The sequence below is a fragment of the Chaetura pelagica genome, unplaced genomic scaffold (assembly GCF_000747805.2).
Source record: "Chaetura pelagica isolate M959 unplaced genomic scaffold, ChaPel_1.0 scaffold72, whole genome shotgun sequence".
Lineage (NCBI taxonomy): Eukaryota > Metazoa > Chordata > Aves > Apodiformes > Apodidae > Chaetura > Chaetura pelagica.
This window is the reverse complement of record NW_009952560.1, coordinates 532,020-552,352: the sequence shown is the minus strand read 5'-3', so window position 1 is coordinate 552,352 and position 20,333 is coordinate 532,020. Positions and strand designations below refer to the sequence as shown.

Here is a 20,333-nt window from a genome sequence, read left to right as displayed (position 1 = left end):
GGGGGGGGAGGTTTATTTTTAGAACCTGCCTCCCCGCGCCGCCTCCCCCTCACAGGTGAACTTTAAGAATAGTGTAAACGGATTGAAAAGAGCAAACGTGTGTGTCTCTTTAAACACACGTGGCAACCCCCACCGGAAGGGTGACAGAAACGCTGATTTCAGAAGTTGCCTGAAAGGAAAACCAGGGCTGCCTTCCCTCCCCAGCAGTACTCGTGGGCATGGAATGGATGGAGGGAGGTCTCCAGCACAGCACTATTGCAAGTGATAACTGACAATGACTCTTGGTGATCATTACAAAAAGCTCCTTTTAAAATAGGAATAAAGAATCGATGTTTCTACCCAGCAAAAAATTTCTGTAAACCCTGTTAATAAATGATCTGCATTCTTTCACTTCCAGTTAACTCCTGCTGCCTCCTGAAGATGCTGAAATGCCACCTGAACCATGTGGCGAGTGCCCACCAACACCCTGGGAGAGGCAGGGACCCAGCCCAAGACAGGCACCAGGACACCCTGGCCACATCACTGGTTGCTGCTTCCCACCTTCTTTTTGGATGGGAAAAGGGAGAAATGAAGCCTTTTTCCATGTTTTCCTGCTCTGGCACTACCAACTCACCCCCCAGCAGCCTGCTCCTGTGCTCCCGTTGGCGCTGGCCAGGCCGATAAGCCGGTCTGGAGCCAGCAGGAACTATTCCAACAGAAGGGAACTTCAGGTACACAGTGCATGGGGAAGCCCTGAGCTGTGCCACTGTCTGCTCCACCAGTGTGGTTTGTGAGAATTGCTGGTCTAAGGGTCAAGGTTTGAGCATTTTGCCTCTAACTTTGTTCTACAACCAGTTCCTCATCCCCTTTGCACATTTATGCTGCCCTGGCCCTTGCCTGGGAGCCTGAATGCCACAAGCCCGGACTGTGCTCCTGGCAGAGGTGGTGGCACAGCCCTGTGCAGTCCCACCACCCACACACTCCCAGCCCAGGCACCTCCAGCCCATGGGATGGGGGCTGCAGAGGGTTGGCTCTGAGTGGGGCTGTGTCCCCCAAGACCCTCCATCCCCAGCACATGCAGGGAAGGCAGGTGCCTGTCCCAGGCAAACCGGGGACGCGGGATAACGCAGCTCAACATCTCGGTGCCTAACAGCCTGATCAGTGACTGTGTTCATTGTCTTATGGAAACCAACCATCTGTTCCTAGGCAACCTGATCAGCAAAAATTTCAGGTTTATATGATTTTCATTTAGGCAACATAAAGGTTAACTGACTGTAATGGGAGTATTTTCAACAAAACCACCTACTTTTCCCCCTTCTGCTGCAAACCTCCACAGACTGTATTTACTTTGCTTGCAACACTTCCCAAAGCTGCAGTGCTCAGACTCTGCCAACACCATCAAAACACATGCTTCCTGCAAACAAGCTACCCCAACCCTGTGAATTTTGGGGCAAAATTCTTCTGGAGTTCAACTCTGGCTCCTTTTCTGCCAAAAAGTGTTTGGGCCCTGGCAGGAGGCAGAGGGGGACTGGAATGGCTGGAGGTGAAGATGTGTGTGCACAGCCTGGACACTGCTGTGTGAGGGAAACAGAAAACAGGAGAGCAGGAGCAAGAGTGGTGTTGAAGAGACTCTCTGGACACCCTGAAACTCAGGAACAGCCACAACAGGACCAGCATTTCTCTCCATTTCCTCTCCAGCACTGTCAGGGTAGCAAGTCCTCCAGGAGAGAAAGATGCAAGTGAGAGCTGCAGTGAGAACCAGTGTGTCCTCCAGCCCAATTGGGCTGTGTATGCCCCAACCCAACCTCAGTGCCCCCAAAGCCACCAGTCTGCTCCTACCTCCCTTCTTCATCAACTGTCCCCAAGCACCCGGGGACAAAGCCATCTTGGAACACCAACCACCAGCTCCCTCCCCTCACAGCAGCTCAGCAACATCCCCTCAAACTGTCCTTTCCTTATTTTTAACCAGAGGGGCATTGCACAGGAGCATGCCAACCTTATTTCTCCAGCCAAACGACCAGGGCTGAGCTCCAGAAGTGTGTCACTTCATTTTGCAGCCCCATTTTTTGGGTTCACCACTGCTCCAAGTGTCACGGCTGCGCTGGTTACACCTCCCTGCCGCTGGGGCTGCAAACAGCCAGGATGATCAAAACAATCTAGCCCAGCTCGATGGACAATTAACAGGAAAATGAAGTTTGGATTAGCACTGCTAGAAACAATAACCCAGTAATTAGCTTTTGCAGCCACAAAACAGCCTACTGCTGCTCTCTGAAAGACCAGCCTCATTTAGGATTTTCACAGCACACGAGGACATAAAGGGAATGGCAGCGAGTGGCAAAGAAGTTTTAACTGGGATTTAAAGGGGAAGAAAAAGTCACCACAGTAGGAAAGAAAAATAATTCCTTAGCTTTTGTAAACAAATATACCCCATATTGAGGGCAAAACTATTATCTGTTACCCAGCAGAGACTCCTTCTGAAGGGATGATGTACAATACATGGGACGAGGAGTCCTAGTCCTGCTCCCACATCCCTTAGGAAGGGGATGACTGAGCCTGGTGGGATTTTTTACCCTCCCCATTCAGCAATATCAAGCCTTGAACTGCTCTGCAGAAGCTGCCCAGGCATCATCCCAGCAGCAAACAGGGAAAATGCAGCAAAAGGAGGTGAAGCACCATTAGTGGCCCAGTGGTAGGCTTGGATGGAGCCACTTCACCAACAGAGGCAGCAAAAGTGGGAAAAAAAGGGCCAGGCTGCTTCCCTGCAAGAACCCAGCCCTCTCTTCCTTGGGGACCAGGATGGAGATGGCCATGACCATCCCACAGCCACAGTTGCCAGGAGCCTAAAACCCTGGAGGCAGCAGGGAGGCTGCACAGGGATGCCACACATATGTCAGCAAAGCAGGACATGGAATGAGGCTTCTCCAAGAGGGCGTGGACCTGGATTGAGGAGTCAGTGCCCAGCTCTGTGCCAGGAGCCTGCCTGATGCAGGTTCTTTGGATGTAAATTTGGATCTTGCACAAACTTTCAGTTCAGCATTTCTGTACGTCTTCATAATTTCCAGATTTTTTCCACCTCCCCTGCACCAGGGATGTGCCCCACTTTCTGCAGCCTAACAAAGACAGTTTGCACTCTAAGGCTAAAAAAGAAAAAAAAAAAAAAAAGAAAAAAGAAAAAAAGAAAAAAAAAGGCAGGGAAATGAAATGTCACTATTTTTGTTTAGTCTAGTTTGGAGAATTAACATTACACTGAGGTACTCTTAGGTCAAGCTAAGCAGTCAAAGCCACTAGAACCCAGGATGGCGGAGATGAGGAGTGAAAAGCTTCTTATACCCAGGACAACAAAACGGGCTGTCAGCTCCCAGCCCCAGGATGTCTCGGAGCCCCACGTTAGCAGCCTCCAGGGAAACTGGGGCTGTTCTGAGGAAAGCAGAAGGAGCACAATGCACAAAACCCCATTTTACCACCCAAAGACAAGGCAACTTTGTCCTGCCAGGAGCGTGCGGTTCACAGCGAGTTGAGATGTGATCACCTCGGGGAGGCCGTGCAGCTCCTGCCACAGCCAGCCAAGACTATTGCTCCTCTAACAGAGAAATCTGTATTTGCCCTGTCCTGAAGGGCTAGAGCATGAAGGCCGGGCTAGAGCAGGCAACACAGGGCGGTTAGAAACATGTTTTTGAAAAAAAAACAACCATTAGATCGTTGGCAAAGGTGGAGAGGGACAACAGGATGTCATGTCCTCAGATCGCAAGAGGAGAATTTGGCAGCAACAGGAGAGCAGAGGAGTCTGCCAGAGCTTCTTGTGATTCATCAATTCAGTGTCCCCAGAGCACCTGATAACACCCAGTGCTGGGCAGATCTTCCTGCCCTGCATGGGCTAGAGAGCCCAGCCATCCGTAGAGAGCCTGGCAAGGCAGCAACAGCTACATCATTTAAAGCACATTGAAGACAACACTACAGGAGTGTGTCCCAACCTGTCAGTGGTCTGCAGTGTCCTTCAGCTGACAGATGGGGTTTCCAAAGCTACTGCACCTTCCATGACCTCTGCAGAGGACTTGTCACCACAAGCATTGGCCTCTGGCACAATGGTTCTCAGCAGTGTCCACCTATGCTCTCCCATAGCAACCTGCCATGTGTCAGGCTCCAGCTCTACAAGCTGGTCATGATCCTACAGTAGGAAACAATAAGCAGTGACACACTCCTGTGACCTGCTGACAACCAGATTCCACCAGACAAGCACACCTTTGCCCTTGGTGCTCATATGCCACATTCATGATGACAGCTCTCTTTTGGTAGGTCCTACAGATGTGCCAAATGAAGTCAACCCCATCTCCAAAGAGTTTCCCAGGGTTTCCAGTAGGATCCTTGACCTGTAACCTCTAGGGGATTGATCTCTGCCTTCCATGGCATCTAGCTGGCAAAGGACCCAGCCTCCTAAAACATCTGGAGCAGGTTGGAGATGGATTGTTGGATGCACATTGTGCTTCCTCACTCCTGGTTGCTACAGGCTCCTCAGACACGGGTGTTCTCATGTGCCTTTCAGCACGTGGTGCACTTTGGTCTTTCCGGGGGTGGAGGTACAAAGTATTTGGAAGAAAACCCAAGGGCACGTGATGTGTGACATAAAAATGTCACCACACAGTGAAGGCTGCCAGTCTGGGGAGAAGCCTGGAGTGCTGATACATTAAAAAAACCACAACAAAAACCCACAAACCCCACAAAACCCCTGGAGAGAAAGAGAAGCAGCCACAGGTGCTACACAGTGTCAGAGCCTATTTTAGAACAGCCAAACATTTCTGTCAGCTGCTCCAGAGCCTGACTTGAGATCCTGACTTCAGTCCAAAGACCCTGGCCAGGCTCAGCTCACTGTGCCACTGGCTGGAGCGTGTCCCACTGTACCTAGGATGTGAACAACTCCAGCACAGTGGGACCAAAAGGAAAATAAATTACTCCATCACATTTATTTTCCAACTAGTTTTGCAACCCCTTAGCTTTCTCTTTGCAAAGCAGCCTGCTCATTTCAGAGAAGTAGCTTGTTTGGGTTTTAGGTGTTCCCCTCCCTTAGTGTTTGGAGAGCATCTTTGGCCTCCCACGTAAATTCCAAGTTTCATTGATTAAATACCTCACTGGCATTTTCTTTTTGCTTTCGCGCTGCTCATTTAATACTACATTTGACATTCTAAGCTTTACGGATGGCAACAGAAGCAGAACGAGTGCACTAAAAATAGCCTGCCAGCGAGACAGGAGGCTAGAAATAGGCTGGGGAACAACAGCAGCCCCACTACCCTTTGCTTGCTCCCGTGTTTTGGGAAATTACAGGATTCAGGAGACAGGAGAGAGTGAGATCAGAGTGAAGTGTTGCCCAAGGAGCAGTGGATGCCCCAGCAGAGCAGCCCGGGAATGGGATGTCCCAGCTTGCTGAGAAGCTGCAAACCCACTGCCCTGAGCTGGGGCTGCCAGAACTCATCCCCTTCCCTGCTCAACACTAGAGGGGGACATGTCAAAAGCACAGCCTGAGTGGTGAGGCTCTGAAGGTGCTGTGGCAGGTACATCTGTGCCCAAGGCTGACCCTCAGGCAGCTGTGTGTCACCTCTGGCCATCTATCCCAGCCCACTGGCACACACGCCTGCACAAACCCTCCTGCCCCTGCACGGGGCTGCTAATTAATCTGCAGACACATCAGCACTACGATGAGTCAGACCCAAGACAGGAACACGTCTCATCTCCTCCCTCGCGGGCTGCTTTTAAAATTTCTGTTGTGGAAGTGACAAGAAGAGAACACTCAAAGCATCGTGGCACCTGGGTCGTGCACCAAGCATCAGAGAGCTGGGAAGAATATGTTTTAAATATCCACAACAACAACACATCAACAGCCAATGCTGCTCCTTTTGCTCTTTATGATCTTTCTGAGTGTTTTCACCCTGTCCCATCCTCCACATTTCCTGCACCACTGGAATAAATCCCTCCCCACTCCTCACACAGCAGGGGCCTGCAAACAGCTGGGTAAGATTTTTGCAGCACAGAAGTGCAGATCCTGCTGGGAAGCCTCAAATAACCTGCTCTGCCCTGCTGCCAGTGCTGGTTCTGCTGGGACACACCAGCACCCTCTGCTCCCTCCAGCCCACATCCACGGCCACCCGGGGCAGCACTGATCTGCACCAGGAGAAGGCTGAGAAAAAAACTGTTGTGTGGAACAACTAAATCCATGGAGTATGACATGACACACACCCACCCGCAATGAAAACCCTGGAGCATGGCACTACAGCTTTTCCCTCCCAACTGACAACCTCACTTTAAATTTACATTCCAGGCATTTCTAACTTGCTGCTGGGTCTACGTGTCAGGATGCTGGGGTGGGGGTGGCTGGGGCTTGTTCTTTTGGTTTTATTTTAAGGCAGATTAATTGGCATCCGGTAACTAGAGAGGGGAATGAGCCTCCCCCACAACCCACATGTATCTCAGGTGGGGTATCACTGGTGGCTGGCAGGAGACCCCAGGGGCAGCAAGATGCTTGGAGGGGGCAGAGGCAAAATCCAGGGCACCCACCCAGGATGGAGCAAGGGGTGAAGGGCAATGCCCTGCCATCCCACCGCTCAGTTTGCCAAGGGGACCCTTACCCTTTTATTTCAGATGCATATTGCAGTGAGGAACAATATGAGGAATATTATTTCAGTTCCCTGGGAAAAATTAGCAAGTCAAATATTGAATCAGGCCTCCAGCATATGCCAAGGAGATTGCTTTGATCTTATCCACACTAAAAGCTCTATTATTGAATTTAAAGTCTGTGAACACATATCAGACCAATATACAATGCATATCTGAATATACATTTGAGAAGCAAGGGATGTTTTGACAAAGGAAAAAAGAATATTTTAGTTGAAAATATCAAAGTTAGTGCAGCAATTGAAATACAAATGCCCCTTTTTCATCTGGCTCAGTGGCTTAACTGACAGGGCAACCCACAACCTGGGACCTGACTGTCATTTAGGAGAAACTTCACCCAGGTTTGGCTCCTGGGTTGGGCCTGGGTGGAAAGTGAGTGCAGCTCAATAGCAGAGAGCCAGGACTTGCCTGGGGACACAGTCCAGCAGCAACATCAGAGCTGCACTGGGACCAGGAACTCGCCCAGAATGAGCTGTGTTGGGAGCACATGGTCTGTAACAGCTTCCCCAGTCTGCTTCCCTCCTGGAAACCCCAAATGTTGAGCGGCTGCCATGGCTCTTCCCAAGAGCTGGGAGGAGAACAAGAGCTTCTCCAAGGCCGGTCAAGAAGCTAAGCACTGCCCAGCCCTTTGGTTTTCCCACACCAAAACCTGCTCTGGGGTGGCTGCCTGAGCCTGCAGCCACCACCTGAGATTGTGGGGGGACAGACACCTGTCCTGCTGCTGGGAGACAGGAGCAGGGTCTGAAGAAGACACATCTGAGGCTCAGCAGCCTGTCCCCATGGCACCTCTGCCAGGCAGAGCCTGCCCAGCACCCAGCTAACCTCAGGGAGAAGGTTCTCCCAAAGGGCCACCACCCTGGCACAGCACAGGTCTGTGACAAAGGCCCAGAACTCGCTGCCACCGACACGCACTGTGGAACAAAACCAACTTACCATTTTATTATTGATTTCGTGGAAATGAATTTCACAGACTTTTTCCACCACGTCTTCATTTTCAAAAGTTACAAAGCCAAATCCTGTTCAATAAACAAAAAAGGGAGGGGGGAGAAAGAAAAACGTTAGTGAATGGATTTCATTTGAATAAAGCACTAAACAAAAAAGGGAGGGGGGAGAAAGAAAAATGTTAGTGAAGTTGAATGGATTTCATTTGAATAAAGCATTACTTAGCCATTTTGGACTTTGGAAAACTTTCATAACAACATGCATGGGTAAATACACCTCTTGTCTGTGGAGCTGCTGCTGAACTTATTACAGACTAATGGAGGGAAGAGGCATTATCTTGGGGAAAATTAATATGGTTCTGTTCCAGCTCTTCCATAGGATTTAATGGAGAATTAAAACCTCCTTATGGATTTTTTGATCCATACTGCAGAATTTAATGGATAGTTACACCTCAGTTACATGATGGCTCAGAAGCAACAATAAGGCTGTATTTTCTTTCACACCTTATACGTTTTTAAGAGCAATCTCTACAAAACCCAATTATATTTCTATGGAACCATATTGATTTTATCTCTTGTTTAATTCCACAGGACTTCTCCATTAGGGCTGACTCATTACATGACCAAAAAACAAAACCACTAAAAAACCTGGGAAGACAGAAGATGATTCCTCATTTACCACTGGCAGGGAAAAAAATACCAATGCTTCCCCAAACATGCAGCAGCACTTTGTGTGTTTCCATTCACCAACCATCCCTGTCGCTGCAGCCGCCCCGCGGGTCAGCCGGGCTCCGGAGGTGGTTATTTGTCCCTTTCTTCCTGAATTACTTCCTCTAATACCTCATCAGGACATCCTGAGGCCTCCAAGAAAGCAGCACGTTTAAAGCCTCTGATCTAATCACTCCTCTCTTCTCTGCTGCTGCTTCAAAGGAGCCGTGGATTTGGGCTGGTTTAGGGTCCTTTGATTCCTGCTGCCTGCCTGTAGCCATACATGGTCTTGGCTCTGCTGAAGCCACGTGGCTGCAGACATGGAACACTACAGAGATCTGGTAGCCCACCACAGCTGTGCACAGCCATGTTCTCTGCTCCTTTCTTAAAAAAATAGAAAAATACCAAGATAAAAAAAAAAACCCTAATCTAATGTGCCACTTTTCTGGCAAAGGTGGAACCCTGGAAGTGTTCAAGGGTAGGTTGGATGGGGCCTTAAGCAACCTAGTCAAGTGAAACGTGTCCCTGCCATGGTCTTGGCTCTGCTGAAGCCACGTGGCTGCAGACATGGAACACTACAGAGATCTGGTAGCCCACCACAGCTGTGCACAGCCATGTTCTCTGCTCCTTTCTTAAAAAAATAGAAAAATACCAAGATAAAAAAAAACCCCTAATCTAATGTGCCACTTTTCTGGCAAAGGTGGAACCCTGGAAGTGTTCAAGGGTAGGTTGGATGGGGCCTTAAGCAACCTAGTCAAGTGAAACGTGTCCCTGCCCATGGCAGCAGAGTTGGACTAGATGAGCTTTAAGGTCCCTTTCAACCAAACCATTCTGTGATTCCATGATTCATTTTATGAACTTCATCCTCCAGCCTGCACTGAAAACTCTGTTAGACTTGACACCAGTGAAGCCACATGTGATGTCTCCACCACAACAGGCTCTGACCAAACACTCTGGAGCTGGAGCATCCCAGGCAGCAGCTTTTGCCCAGGCTGAGGCAACAGGGGAAAGAAGAGGGAGAAGAAGCCAACGCTACCCAGCATTATTTTCCATGAAGAGTTTTGCCCTGTGGATATCTCCCTGCTCACCCATGCATGGCAGCAAAGCAGTTTTGTCTTTGCTGACTCTGAAGGAGCCAGCACAGCTGGGTGTGTGTGTATGTGGGTTTTTGGCAACCTACAAGTACAAGGTACATTTTGCAGGCTACAATATTTGAAGCTGTAAAATGCTTCAAGGTGAGGTCCAAGCAGCTCCCAGCCAGTTTGCTTGGGAATGCACAGTATTCGTAGCAATGGGGAATGCTCCCATCCTTTTAGACCCTGTTATTAAGCAAAAAAAACTTCCAGGAATGGTTTCTAGATCTCCTCCAAGGCATAACACATCATCAACAGCACAGCAGACTCCAACCCAGTGCTCAGAACACTACTTTACTTTGCACTTAAAGCGTGTAGCAGCTTGAAGTATTTTACTTAACTCAAGTCTTTCATTTGCCTTCTAAATTACTCCATTTAAATCTACCTTCAACAGACCTGTAGTTAAAACTAAAATTTTTGTGGTTAACTGGCTGAATATGGCATCCCAGGAATCCTGGAGCACACTGTGCTGGGCAATTACCGGAGCTGGGAGCAGCTCTGCCCAGCAGAGTGAGATGGCCGGTCTGGGTCTACAAGTCATTAATTGTTTGAGCACCAGCAACATCTTCATCATTAGGAACTCATTAGTGAGTACTGCAGTTGAGGATTTCTCTTTCAACTTTTGTCAGGTCTCACTGCCAGGATGGAGGAGGAGAGAGGGAATTCAGAGGCGATTAGCCTTAATAGGCATAACACCACGAGAAAGCCCACTGCAGTCATTACATATTTGGGCTTGGAAACAAGTTTCCCATTCTCATCCCACTCCATATGGCTTAAACAAGAAATTATTTGTCTGATTAAATCACATAGCCACCCGGCTTTCTGTATTTACAGATCTTCTAACAAGAATAAAATAACAATCCATAGGTGTCAACACTCATTTGCAGGTTTTTAAAAGATCTATGCCAGTCTAGCTGGCTTGGCAAGAAAAAACAGTTGTGATCATGTCTGTAAGAAAAACAAAAACCATCTTTTATCCCTTCCAGAGCTAGCAGATGGGCAGCTCCAGCATGTGGGAGCTCACAGGGTCAGACCCAGAGCCCATGCAGGGCACTCCACCCACACCTGAAGCTCACAATGTTCCACCTTTACAATTACCAACATGTTTAACTGATTTGGAACCAACCAGGGGGTTTTCATCTACAAGTATCCAGGCACTTAAAAGCCATAGGATGCTGTTCAAGAGATGCTATTGCTCCTTAAATGAACAATCCCTGAAAGATCATATGCCCCAGAACCAAAAACTTCATAAAAGTGACCAGTAATGGGTCCTTTTTTTGTTTCGCTTTTTGAATATCAGATTTCAACTTTTAATAATTGCACATACAAAAAAAAAAGATATATAAATATTAAAATATTACTGCATGCATGCCTTATTAGTTAGCATAATGAATACATGCTCATTTTTAAATTGCCCAAACTCTTAGAAACCTTCCTGGACTAAATAGACAATTATTTCTTCTGAGAGGTTCTAAGAGTCAACAAAAAAATGGTTCTCGGAAAGTGTTTAAAAAAGATTAACACAAAACAAAGAAGGCTGTTTAAAATGGTGACATAAATAGGATTCCGGTTGTCAAGGAGCACACATTTTAAAATGAAATTATACTGCATCCTTCTGAATGAAGCTATTATTGGAAGCTAACAAGCTCTATTTAAGAGATAAGCATTTAACAGAGTCAAACGGTTGGGTTTTTTATTCAAATGAATAAAACTGAATATTCATTTGGATAATCTTTTCTGTAAAAGAAAAGGCAAAGAAGAGGGAAAAAATAAAGTAAGAGGCAAACAGATGCCCCCAAATGAGTGGCTCTGAGCCAAGTGCCATCACTAAAGGAAGCTGAGACATATATTCACGACCTTCAGGTGAAAAACCCTCCTTCAGCATCTGCTCAGAAAAAGGAATCACTTCACTCTATTCATCTGCCACTTAATGGGCATCAAAGAGATGCACAAGGATCCCCCCCCCGAGCCCCTGGCTGGGAGGGGGAGGGTTTGTTCTGCAGGAAGGGCAGGTGTGTGTGGAGAGGCTGATTCCCAGGAATGATCTGGGCCACGGAAGGAGCTGGAGGGGCTATTTGGCTGAGAAGCTGCCTTTGAGTTGCTGTCTAAGGCCCAACAATTCAACCTGAGCAAGTCCCCACAGCTGGTGGTGGGCAGGTGGTCCATTGGCAGGTTCAGAGTAGTGGCTGGAGATGGCTCACCTCCCCAGCCCCTGGTCACCCTCCTTTCTACCTCCCCAAACATGTGCCGACATGGAGACACTCAGGAAAGCCAGCAAACCACCGTTTCACCCTCTGCTCCCCACAGCTGTGCCCATAGCTGCTTTGCAGTTTCCAGTCAGCCTGTCCTTAAAGAGGTGGAGATGCCAAAGCTTCACCTCAGAGGGGTGAGGACAAAGGCTGCTGCTGCTTCTGCCCACAGCAACACATGCTGGGCACTGAACAGCAGTCTGATTCCCCAGGTGACTTATTTTACTCACTGGGAGACTAAAATATTTTTTTGGGGGGTCAATTAATAGAGGGCACAGCTGCCTTCAGTTGATGCAAACCAAGGTGAAGGCACTTGGTGCTCCTGTAGACCAGCTCCTGTTTGGGGTGGCTGCCTGAGGGCACGATGCTCTTTAACAGTGACTCACAAACAGGGATTTTTTCACTAGGAAAGAGACACAAGTGGATTATTCACAGGGGAGGGAAAATCTGGCACTAAACACTTCTTACTGCAAGGCAAGATAGTCTCAAGTACCAAAAAACCCAAAGTATCCCTTGGAAATATCCCCAGTGTGCCTGCAGATACCAGCCCAGATGCATAACCTCTGACACCACAGGACACATCCTCTGACACACTTTCATTACATCAAAAAGTGTCCCTTGGTCCTTGTTCAGCCCCAAAGGCCTGTGGGCACACAGCTCCGTGCAGCAGCTCAGCCACAGCCCTTTCTGCCACAGTATTCCAGAAAGAAGAGAAACACTGTTCAGAGAAAGCGACTGAACCCTAAAAATAATATTTAAAAAATTGCTAGACACCATCAATAATATTAAGAAGCTGCACAGAAGATCCCAAATGTTAATGCTCCTGTGTTCTGCATTTTGGTTTTTTTTCACACTCAAACCAACTGTATTTCACACCTTTGTTGTCACTTGAGAGGTTTTATGTCAAACTCCGTGAAATAGAGCTGAGATGACGACACCAGGGCTATGAAATAGATCTACTTTCTCCTGCTAGTTGGCAGCAACTGCTCCACAGCCCGGGCTGCTCCATGTGCAGCGTTATCGATCGCAGCCGCGTTTGCGCACGCGAGGACGTCACTGGTCAGGAGAATTACACATGAGCAGCTTGAGAGGGGAAAGGCCTCGCTCTTTCAAGCCCGTTTGTGCGTAAAAATGAAAACAACGAAATAAAAGACAATTCCGTCCCGTGCCAGAAAGGTTCAGCCTAGGCCAATGCTGGGGTTTAGCCCTGGTGGGCTCCAAAGGGTGAATGGGCATGGGGTGTGGAGGCTCCTCAGCCAGCCCGTGGGAAGGATCCCTGAGGGGCAAAGGCAGTGGAAGGAAAGGAAGAGGATCCTTCTTCAGCTCCCAGGCTGTTTCAGAGTCACCTGATGTGGAGCAGGTCACTTATCTCTGCAGTGCTCCTCACTGTCTGGTTTGCCCATGGGGTCTGGGCAGCCAGGACAGGCCCTCACTGCATTCACAGTACCAAGGCACCAGAGCTCCTCCCAGGGCTCTGGCAAGTCTGCAATCATCACAGCTCTTTTGTACCTGCACAATAATCCTGAAGACCTGGGGCAGGAGAGAAGAGCATGGAGAGCTGAAGGGAAGAGATTCACATGGCCCACACCAGTGGGGCAGGTTCTGCTCAGCTCCCACTTCTCTGCTGGGCAGGATCATCTCCCCTCCTGCAGCACCATCCTGCTCCACAGTCCCCACCTGGCTGTCTTGTTGTGGGCACGGCCTGGGGTCCCCAGGGGTCTGCAGGTCCCACAGGGTCTGTGCCAACAGATGGGGACATCCAGCCTGTCCCAGTGCAGGATAATGAGGAAATACTGGTTCAGGCTGCCCTCCCCTTTTGTGAGGTCCCCTGACCTGTGTTTGCTTCAGGCCTTGCCTCTTCTCCTCATACTTCAATTACTTAAGCTTTGAAACAGAAAGGTCCAGTCCTGCTGTGGCGTTATTTATGCACCTGCTTTCTTGTTTATACCACTAGTTTTGGCAGCTGGTCCTGTAAACTGTAATAAAATGCCTTTCAAAAAGTAAAAAAAAAATAAAAATGAAGAAATGTGACCAGACAAGCCAGGCATAATAACATTAAAGCCCGTGTCAATTAATTTTTCCTCTTCTTGATAAACGAGCCCCATTCCATCCATTAATAATGAGAGAAGAAACAAGAAAAGTTGACACTAGTTTAATTTATTTTCTCAACTTGCCTGGTCATATTTCTCCCTGTTGCAAAGCTTTTGGGTGCTGCTGGGAATTGCAAGTGGCTCCCACACAGTCGATGCATAGATTGGTGTGAATCAATACTGTTCTACTTTATTCACACATCCCTTATAATCAGAGAGGAAAAAGTTACTTAGTGAACGACTGCACATCCCAGACTACCATGCCACCTTATAAAAATAAATACAATAATAATTTAAAAACCTGCAGACCTGCAGGGAAGGGGTGAAGAGGGGGACCTGAAACCAAGTCCTGTCATCGCTGTCACAGGATCTTGACTTTACAGACACAGAGAATGACCCAAGTGGAGGAGCTGGATAATTTTAATTGCTCAGACACCAAGTCAGGGGTGTTTCTAACTTCTTCCTGTTTGTGAAGGTAATTGAAGTCCTCACCCTGGGAGTGTGGGAAGGGGGATCTGTGGGTTTAATCCTGCCTCTGGGAAAAACCGTTTGTTCACTAGTGCCCGAATCCAACAGGCACGACTTGAAAACTCAGCCCTGACTCTGCCACCTTTTTAATGTTATGTCTTTGGACAAGTTGCTTAAATCCTCCTTGTAGTCCAAGACCTACATTTCTTCCCCTCACTTTCTAGTCTCTTCTACAAAGTTTTCACCTGATGTACTGCAACTCAGCTATTTAAAGCTCAAAATCATTTAGGATAAAAGCTGTCAACTCTAACTCATTATTTCCAATTTTCTCTGCTGCAAACACACCAAAGGAGAGGTTTTCTTTTCCAAAGAAGTAAATCTCTCCAGATTCACAGAACTCAGCCTGAGATGCATATTCTTCACATTTTACTTCCTTACTTCTAAGCAGGATTTGCTGGGAAAAGCAATGGCCACACTTCAATGTACCCCCTGAAGGCACCTCCTGCTCCATGAAGAACAAGATCTCACCCCACCCTTGTGGTAACATGACTGTGACACAGTAGGAGATGGAAAAGGCTGGAAAATATCATCCTCATTTAAGTGTACCATGTGCTGCCTAGCAGTGCTCCTGTGAAGGACCTCATCAGGCCAGGTGATCAGCCTGCACATCCATTTGGTCTTTATGTGCACCTTGGGTGGGGTACAGAAAACAGTCCATTTCTCCTGGCAGGCAGAGGCAGGTATTACTGCTGTTTAAAGTGTCAATATATACTCCATGACATGAGAGTAAATTCTCAAAATTAAATCAGCAGACAATTGCCTCAGCTCAAACCCTCCATACAAGGTGCCAGTGTTTCAATACTGGCGCGGCAGGAGAGCGAAGAGCTGGGTCAGCCACGCAGCTGGATAAAGGGCACCAGCAAGACACTCCTGTGCTTTTGTTCTGGAAAGCTGAAAGGCTCAGGCTCCTTGCTCTGTCCTCCCACCGCTGCCTGGCATTTGCACAAAGGGAGCATCGCTCAAAAAAAACCCAACAAACCCAAACAAAGGCAAAGAACCAAAAAAAAAAAAAGCATCTCTGGACGAGCAGCCACCTCACCACACCAGGCCTGCCCCTCCAAGCAGGCAGAAATCCACCCCAGCTGGGCTTGGGGAATGATTCTCCTCAAATGACCCACCTTAACCAAAGACTTCCAGGCTTGGGGGTGTGTGTGGATCCTCCTTACAGGGCCTGGAGCCAGGATGCCATTCCTGGCCAAAGCCCCCAGGATGGCACAGGGTGCTGGCTGCAGAAGGGACTCCAGCACACACATGTAAGCAGTACCTGAACTTTTCATCATAAATTTTTCATAGCAACAAATCTTCATTAAATTTTTATTCTATTAACATTCTGAAATCAAACCAAAGCGCTGAGTACATAATGACTGAGATGCACACTACACAGCAACTTACTAAATGCCAGTTTTATCATATTGTTAATTAACAGAAACCATTAATGCATTCACAGATCATTTAGAAGCATTAGCAGTGACCTAAGAAAAATTGCATGTACGTGTGATATACACTTAGGTCTGTATTTTTTTCACCTGAATTTTCTACACAGGAGGCCCCAAAGTTTGCTCCCAACTCAGCTTCTCTCTGCTGGAGACATCACGTCCCAACGGGAGCATTTTTGTCAGCAGCTTGAGAATTAATGCACGAGGCTGAAATATAAGATACCGAAGGAGAAAGTTACCTCAGGCAGCGTTTGCTTTTTCAGCAGTTTCTAACTGCAGCTCCTGAGTGTGGGGAGCAGACCCACCCATGCTCCTCAGCTTTCCATCATTATCCTTGGCTCAGGTATGGGTTTCCCAGCTCTCCAACAAGTCAGTGGTACAAAACTGATGGGAGTGCAGCTGGGCGGGGGAAGCGTGGCATAAACGAACAGATTTCTTTTTGCTATCAAAGAAGAAAACCACAAATGCCTGTAAAACCCCACTAATCTGCCTACAACCAGACTGCCAACATTGTGCTTCGATGCTCCTGTCTATTTGTGAGGGAGATCTGCAGCACACAGAGCCAGCCACAAATCCAAATACTGATTTCCCACCCCCAAGTAAGTGTCCCACAGCCCCTCACTGTGCCATGAGGCAAGAAAGGAAACATCCACCACTGCTCCAACAGCCTGAGGGTGCAGACCTGCCCATGGGGAGCCTGTGCTGGACCCCAGCCCTGTCCCTTGCCCACCAAAGCAGGGACAACGGGTCATTCTTCTGGGGTGCTGGCTCCCCTGGTTAGGCTCCCCCAGCAGGCACCAAAGCTGCTCCCAACACAACTGCAGAGGCTGCTGCTCACAGAGCACTAAGTCCTGCCATCTTTATCTATTTGCCTACAGGCGTCAAATACTCCCTGCCTGTCAATTCTTCCACAGTTTATTACCAAATTTCTAAAATATTACATTTTCTATTATATCCAAATTCACTTTATTGCATTTGACAATACAGATAATCACATACCATATGCTCTAATGTTTTGAAACCAATGCATGTTGACAGCAGTTTTTATTCATGATGCATAATTCTATCCAGGGCTGACAAAGGCAGCCCAGCACCCAGCCTGGCGTGAGGGTTTTGTTGGTGGGGGGCCCCCATTTTTCCATTTCCTTTGATTCATTTTAACAACAGATTTACAATACTGGGAGGAAAGATGCTTTGCTTTCAGAAGAAATAGGAAATTGCCTGAAAAGATTGGCTTATCAAGGAGATGTCTTCAAAATATTAATAATGGGTGAGGGTTGGTTATTATAATTGCCTGCATTTGAAACTTGCTGCTAATGGGGTCAGTGACGCATGACGGCTCATCTGTGAGCAAGCAGGGGCTGGGGTGGCATGGTGGGGATGGGACTGGACCCCAGCTCCTCCACACCTTCCTACCTGTCTGTGGTCACTCCTCTTCCCGAGGGAGATGGCTGGAAGGAAAATGCCTGTATTCTCGGACCTCCACGTGCATGAACTGCCAGCACAGCAGCCCCATGACAGGGCCAGGTATGGGTCCCCATGCAAAGAGGACACCTGGGCAAGTGTTGCTTAAAAGACTTGGAAAGCCACATGTTCTCTGAAACAACACATCAAGAGGGTAAAGCTCTACAGCCGTTGTTTAGATCTCGTTGATTTGAACAAGATATGAACACATGTTGAAGAGCTTTCCCAAACAGAGTAATCTGTTCCCATCTCTTCTTCCTGCCCTTCTTTGAATCAATGCTCATGAAACCCCTGAGCTGTAAGCAGAGCTGAAGGGATAAGCTGGAGCAGCCCCTTGTCCTCTCCCACCTCCACCAGCAGCAGAGCTAAAGGGCTGTCAAGACCAAGCAGCTCAGCTTATCGTTGAGCTGCTGGGAGAGCCCAAGCAGAGGCCAACTCCCAACCAGGGTGTTCAGGTGATCCAGGACCTTGAAAGATGGCAATGCTGTGCAAACCAAACAGGATGCTATGTCTAAATTAAGCTGTAATGACCTGCTCCGAGGTCTTTATTAGCCAGGTAATGATCATTTAAGAGGAGGTTACTATCTTGAGCCAAGGGCACCTAATACCATTACTGAACTTGTTAAAACCTGCCAAGCAAGTCATTATTTCTAACATTATTTCTTTTTCTTGTAACACAGCTTTCTACCTTTCCCCTTGTGATGCTCAGCTGTAAATCATGGGAGGTGATCACACAGACTTGATCACCCTTCCCCAGGAGGCTGAATTTAGCTCTTGCTTGCCACGAGCAGGCTGAACACAAGGCAAATTAACAAGAATAAAAAGCAAGCATTGAAAAACTCTGACCTTAGAAGGCCACAGTGCAGCAGGAGCACATAGCAGCCAGTGGTCTTCCCAGCCTGGTGGCCTCAAAGAGCTGGTGGTGGGCCTTTGGAAGTCGTTTGCAGCCAGCACCTGATGAGATGCCCCTTGGTGCTGCACACAATTCACATGCTGTATGGACCACCAGCATTTTGGTTGAGGAGAGAGGAGCTTAAACAATACCCCATCCCTTAAGGATGCTGGGGCTGGTGAAAAAAACAGCTTCAATAGGGCATGCTCCTCTGAGGGACATCCCACCCGGTGAGGGGACACCTCTGGAACCTACCTACATGAGCTACCAGGTAGTGAGGCCAAGGGCAGAACTGTTGCTGACTTTGAGGACAAGATGTTGAAACCCTTTCCTACTTGCCCCAAGAAAACACTACTCAAGCCCCTCCATCTTCCTTGCCCATCTTCAGTCCTACAAATGCTCACGTAAGGAACAGAAAAGAGAAAAAACACCCAAAGCTGCTCTATGACTTTGCAAACAACTTTGTGGACATCTCGCCCAGCACAAAATGAGGTCCTGCAGGTGATCTCTGCCACCCTTGGAGGTGGTGGATCTGCCTCAGGAACCATCCCAGCCTGGAGGTCTCTGCAGAGGATCCACCTGGATCCTGGTGACCTGGGCTGGAAAGGAGTTGAGGAGGCTGCAATTTACAGTAACCCAGCGTGGACAATATTATGAATGACACCAGCAAGCTGCCAGCTTAGGAACTCATTACTGTCAAGGTACAACATGGCTGGCTGCCAGGCCCCCAGCTTTCACACTCGCTATGCCAGAACATCCACACACTATTTAATTGCATTATAATTTCAAAAGTGCTTTTCAAACTGGAAAAAGGCATTCACTGATTAACCAGCGAAGAGCAAAATTGTTTATGAAATTGAATACAAAAAGCTACAGAAATGTAATTGGGTCGTTCTAGCACCTAATTTTCAAGCCATTTTCCCACTTATTTAATCACGAGATACAAAAGGAACTAGTGAATTGACTTCATACTAATTAGATTACTCCCCGCGATACTCCAGGCCTATATTCCAACTGGTTGATAGTGCTGCTTTAAAATGAAACAAAAAATGTAGCAACAGCTTGTCTGGGGCCATAACACATTTGCTTCCCATCAACCCTCTCTTACCAGAGGGCCATAAAATCCAGGCCAAATTCCCCTAACCTGCTGTAGCTAGTCACCCAGAAATGGCTCACTTTGCCAGAAAGGGATGAGAAACATTTGCCAAACGATAGTGGCTGCTCCCTGGTGCCTGGCAGAGGGACAGGGACAGCCCAGGACTCCCCAGCATGATTAGCACAGCCAGCATCCCAGGGCTAACCCTGCTTGGCTGGAATCAAGCAACAAGTGAGGGTGTTGTAGATGATGGAGGACCTGGCCAGGATACACCATCCTCCCCAAGGAGGGACACCGAGGTCCCCTGTGCAGGGAAGGGCTGGAGACACTGGCTCTGCTCTTGCTGCCACGTTGCTCCCACTGATGGGTGCACAAACACCCCAGAGCTGAACTCAAGAGTCTGGCCAAGGGGGAGAATGTCCCTTCAAAAGCTGCCACAGAATCACTGCCAAGGATATCTCAGCTCTTTTAAAATGCGGTGCAAGGTCTTCTCTTCATAGAGAACCACAGTCAATTTGCCAGCAGCAAACTGAGGGAGCGAGGGGGGAAGGCTGTGCATGAAGATTATTTTTGCAGCTCTCTCCCCACAACCATGCAAGGAGCACCCAGTACAGGAAACCTGCTCCAGCAAACAGAGCCAGGGAGAGGTGGGGCCTGATGGACTCATCCTGTACATGGACTTCAGGGTCACCTTGCCAGGACAGCCACACACCCCTAACTTCCAGCAAAGACAGCAGGAGCTGCAGACACCCTGTTTTGTCTTTTTTTTTTTTTTTTAAATCAAGTCACTAAATTAAACAGAAACGTTTTTCTGACCCTCCAGTTTCCTAAAGATTGCTGTTTAGCAGCCAGACCTGCACACACACAGGCTCCTTCACAGCACATGCTTGCAGAAGTTTCTTTAAAGCTGCCCCAAGACCCCCTCTGCACCTGATCCAATCTGCTTACAGCTCTTCCACTAATTTTAAATTTTATTATGTGCACCATAATTGATTATATAATCAAATGTAGAATGTACATTATCAAGATATTGTAGCACTTCACAGGCCATTTAATCAGCATATCTGGGACTGTGCCAAAATGAATTAGCTTGCATTAAATTTCAAGTACATATTATTGGTTGTATTTGTCTCCCTGTTTAAGCAGGCACTTGCTCT

General features: G+C 47.9%; 1 protein-coding gene across 1 annotated transcript in view; it reads right to left on the bottom strand.

Moving 5' to 3' along the window:
• Positions 1–20,333, bottom strand: part of MSI2 (musashi RNA-binding protein 2) — a 152,893-nt gene that overhangs the window by 43,782 nt on the left and 88,778 nt on the right. Inside the window, exon 4 of the mRNA XM_010009100.1 lies at positions 7,573–7,655. Coding sequence (XP_010007402.1) covers positions 7,573–7,655 — 83 coding nt within the window. The remainder of the gene's footprint in view (positions 1–7,572; positions 7,656–20,333) is intronic.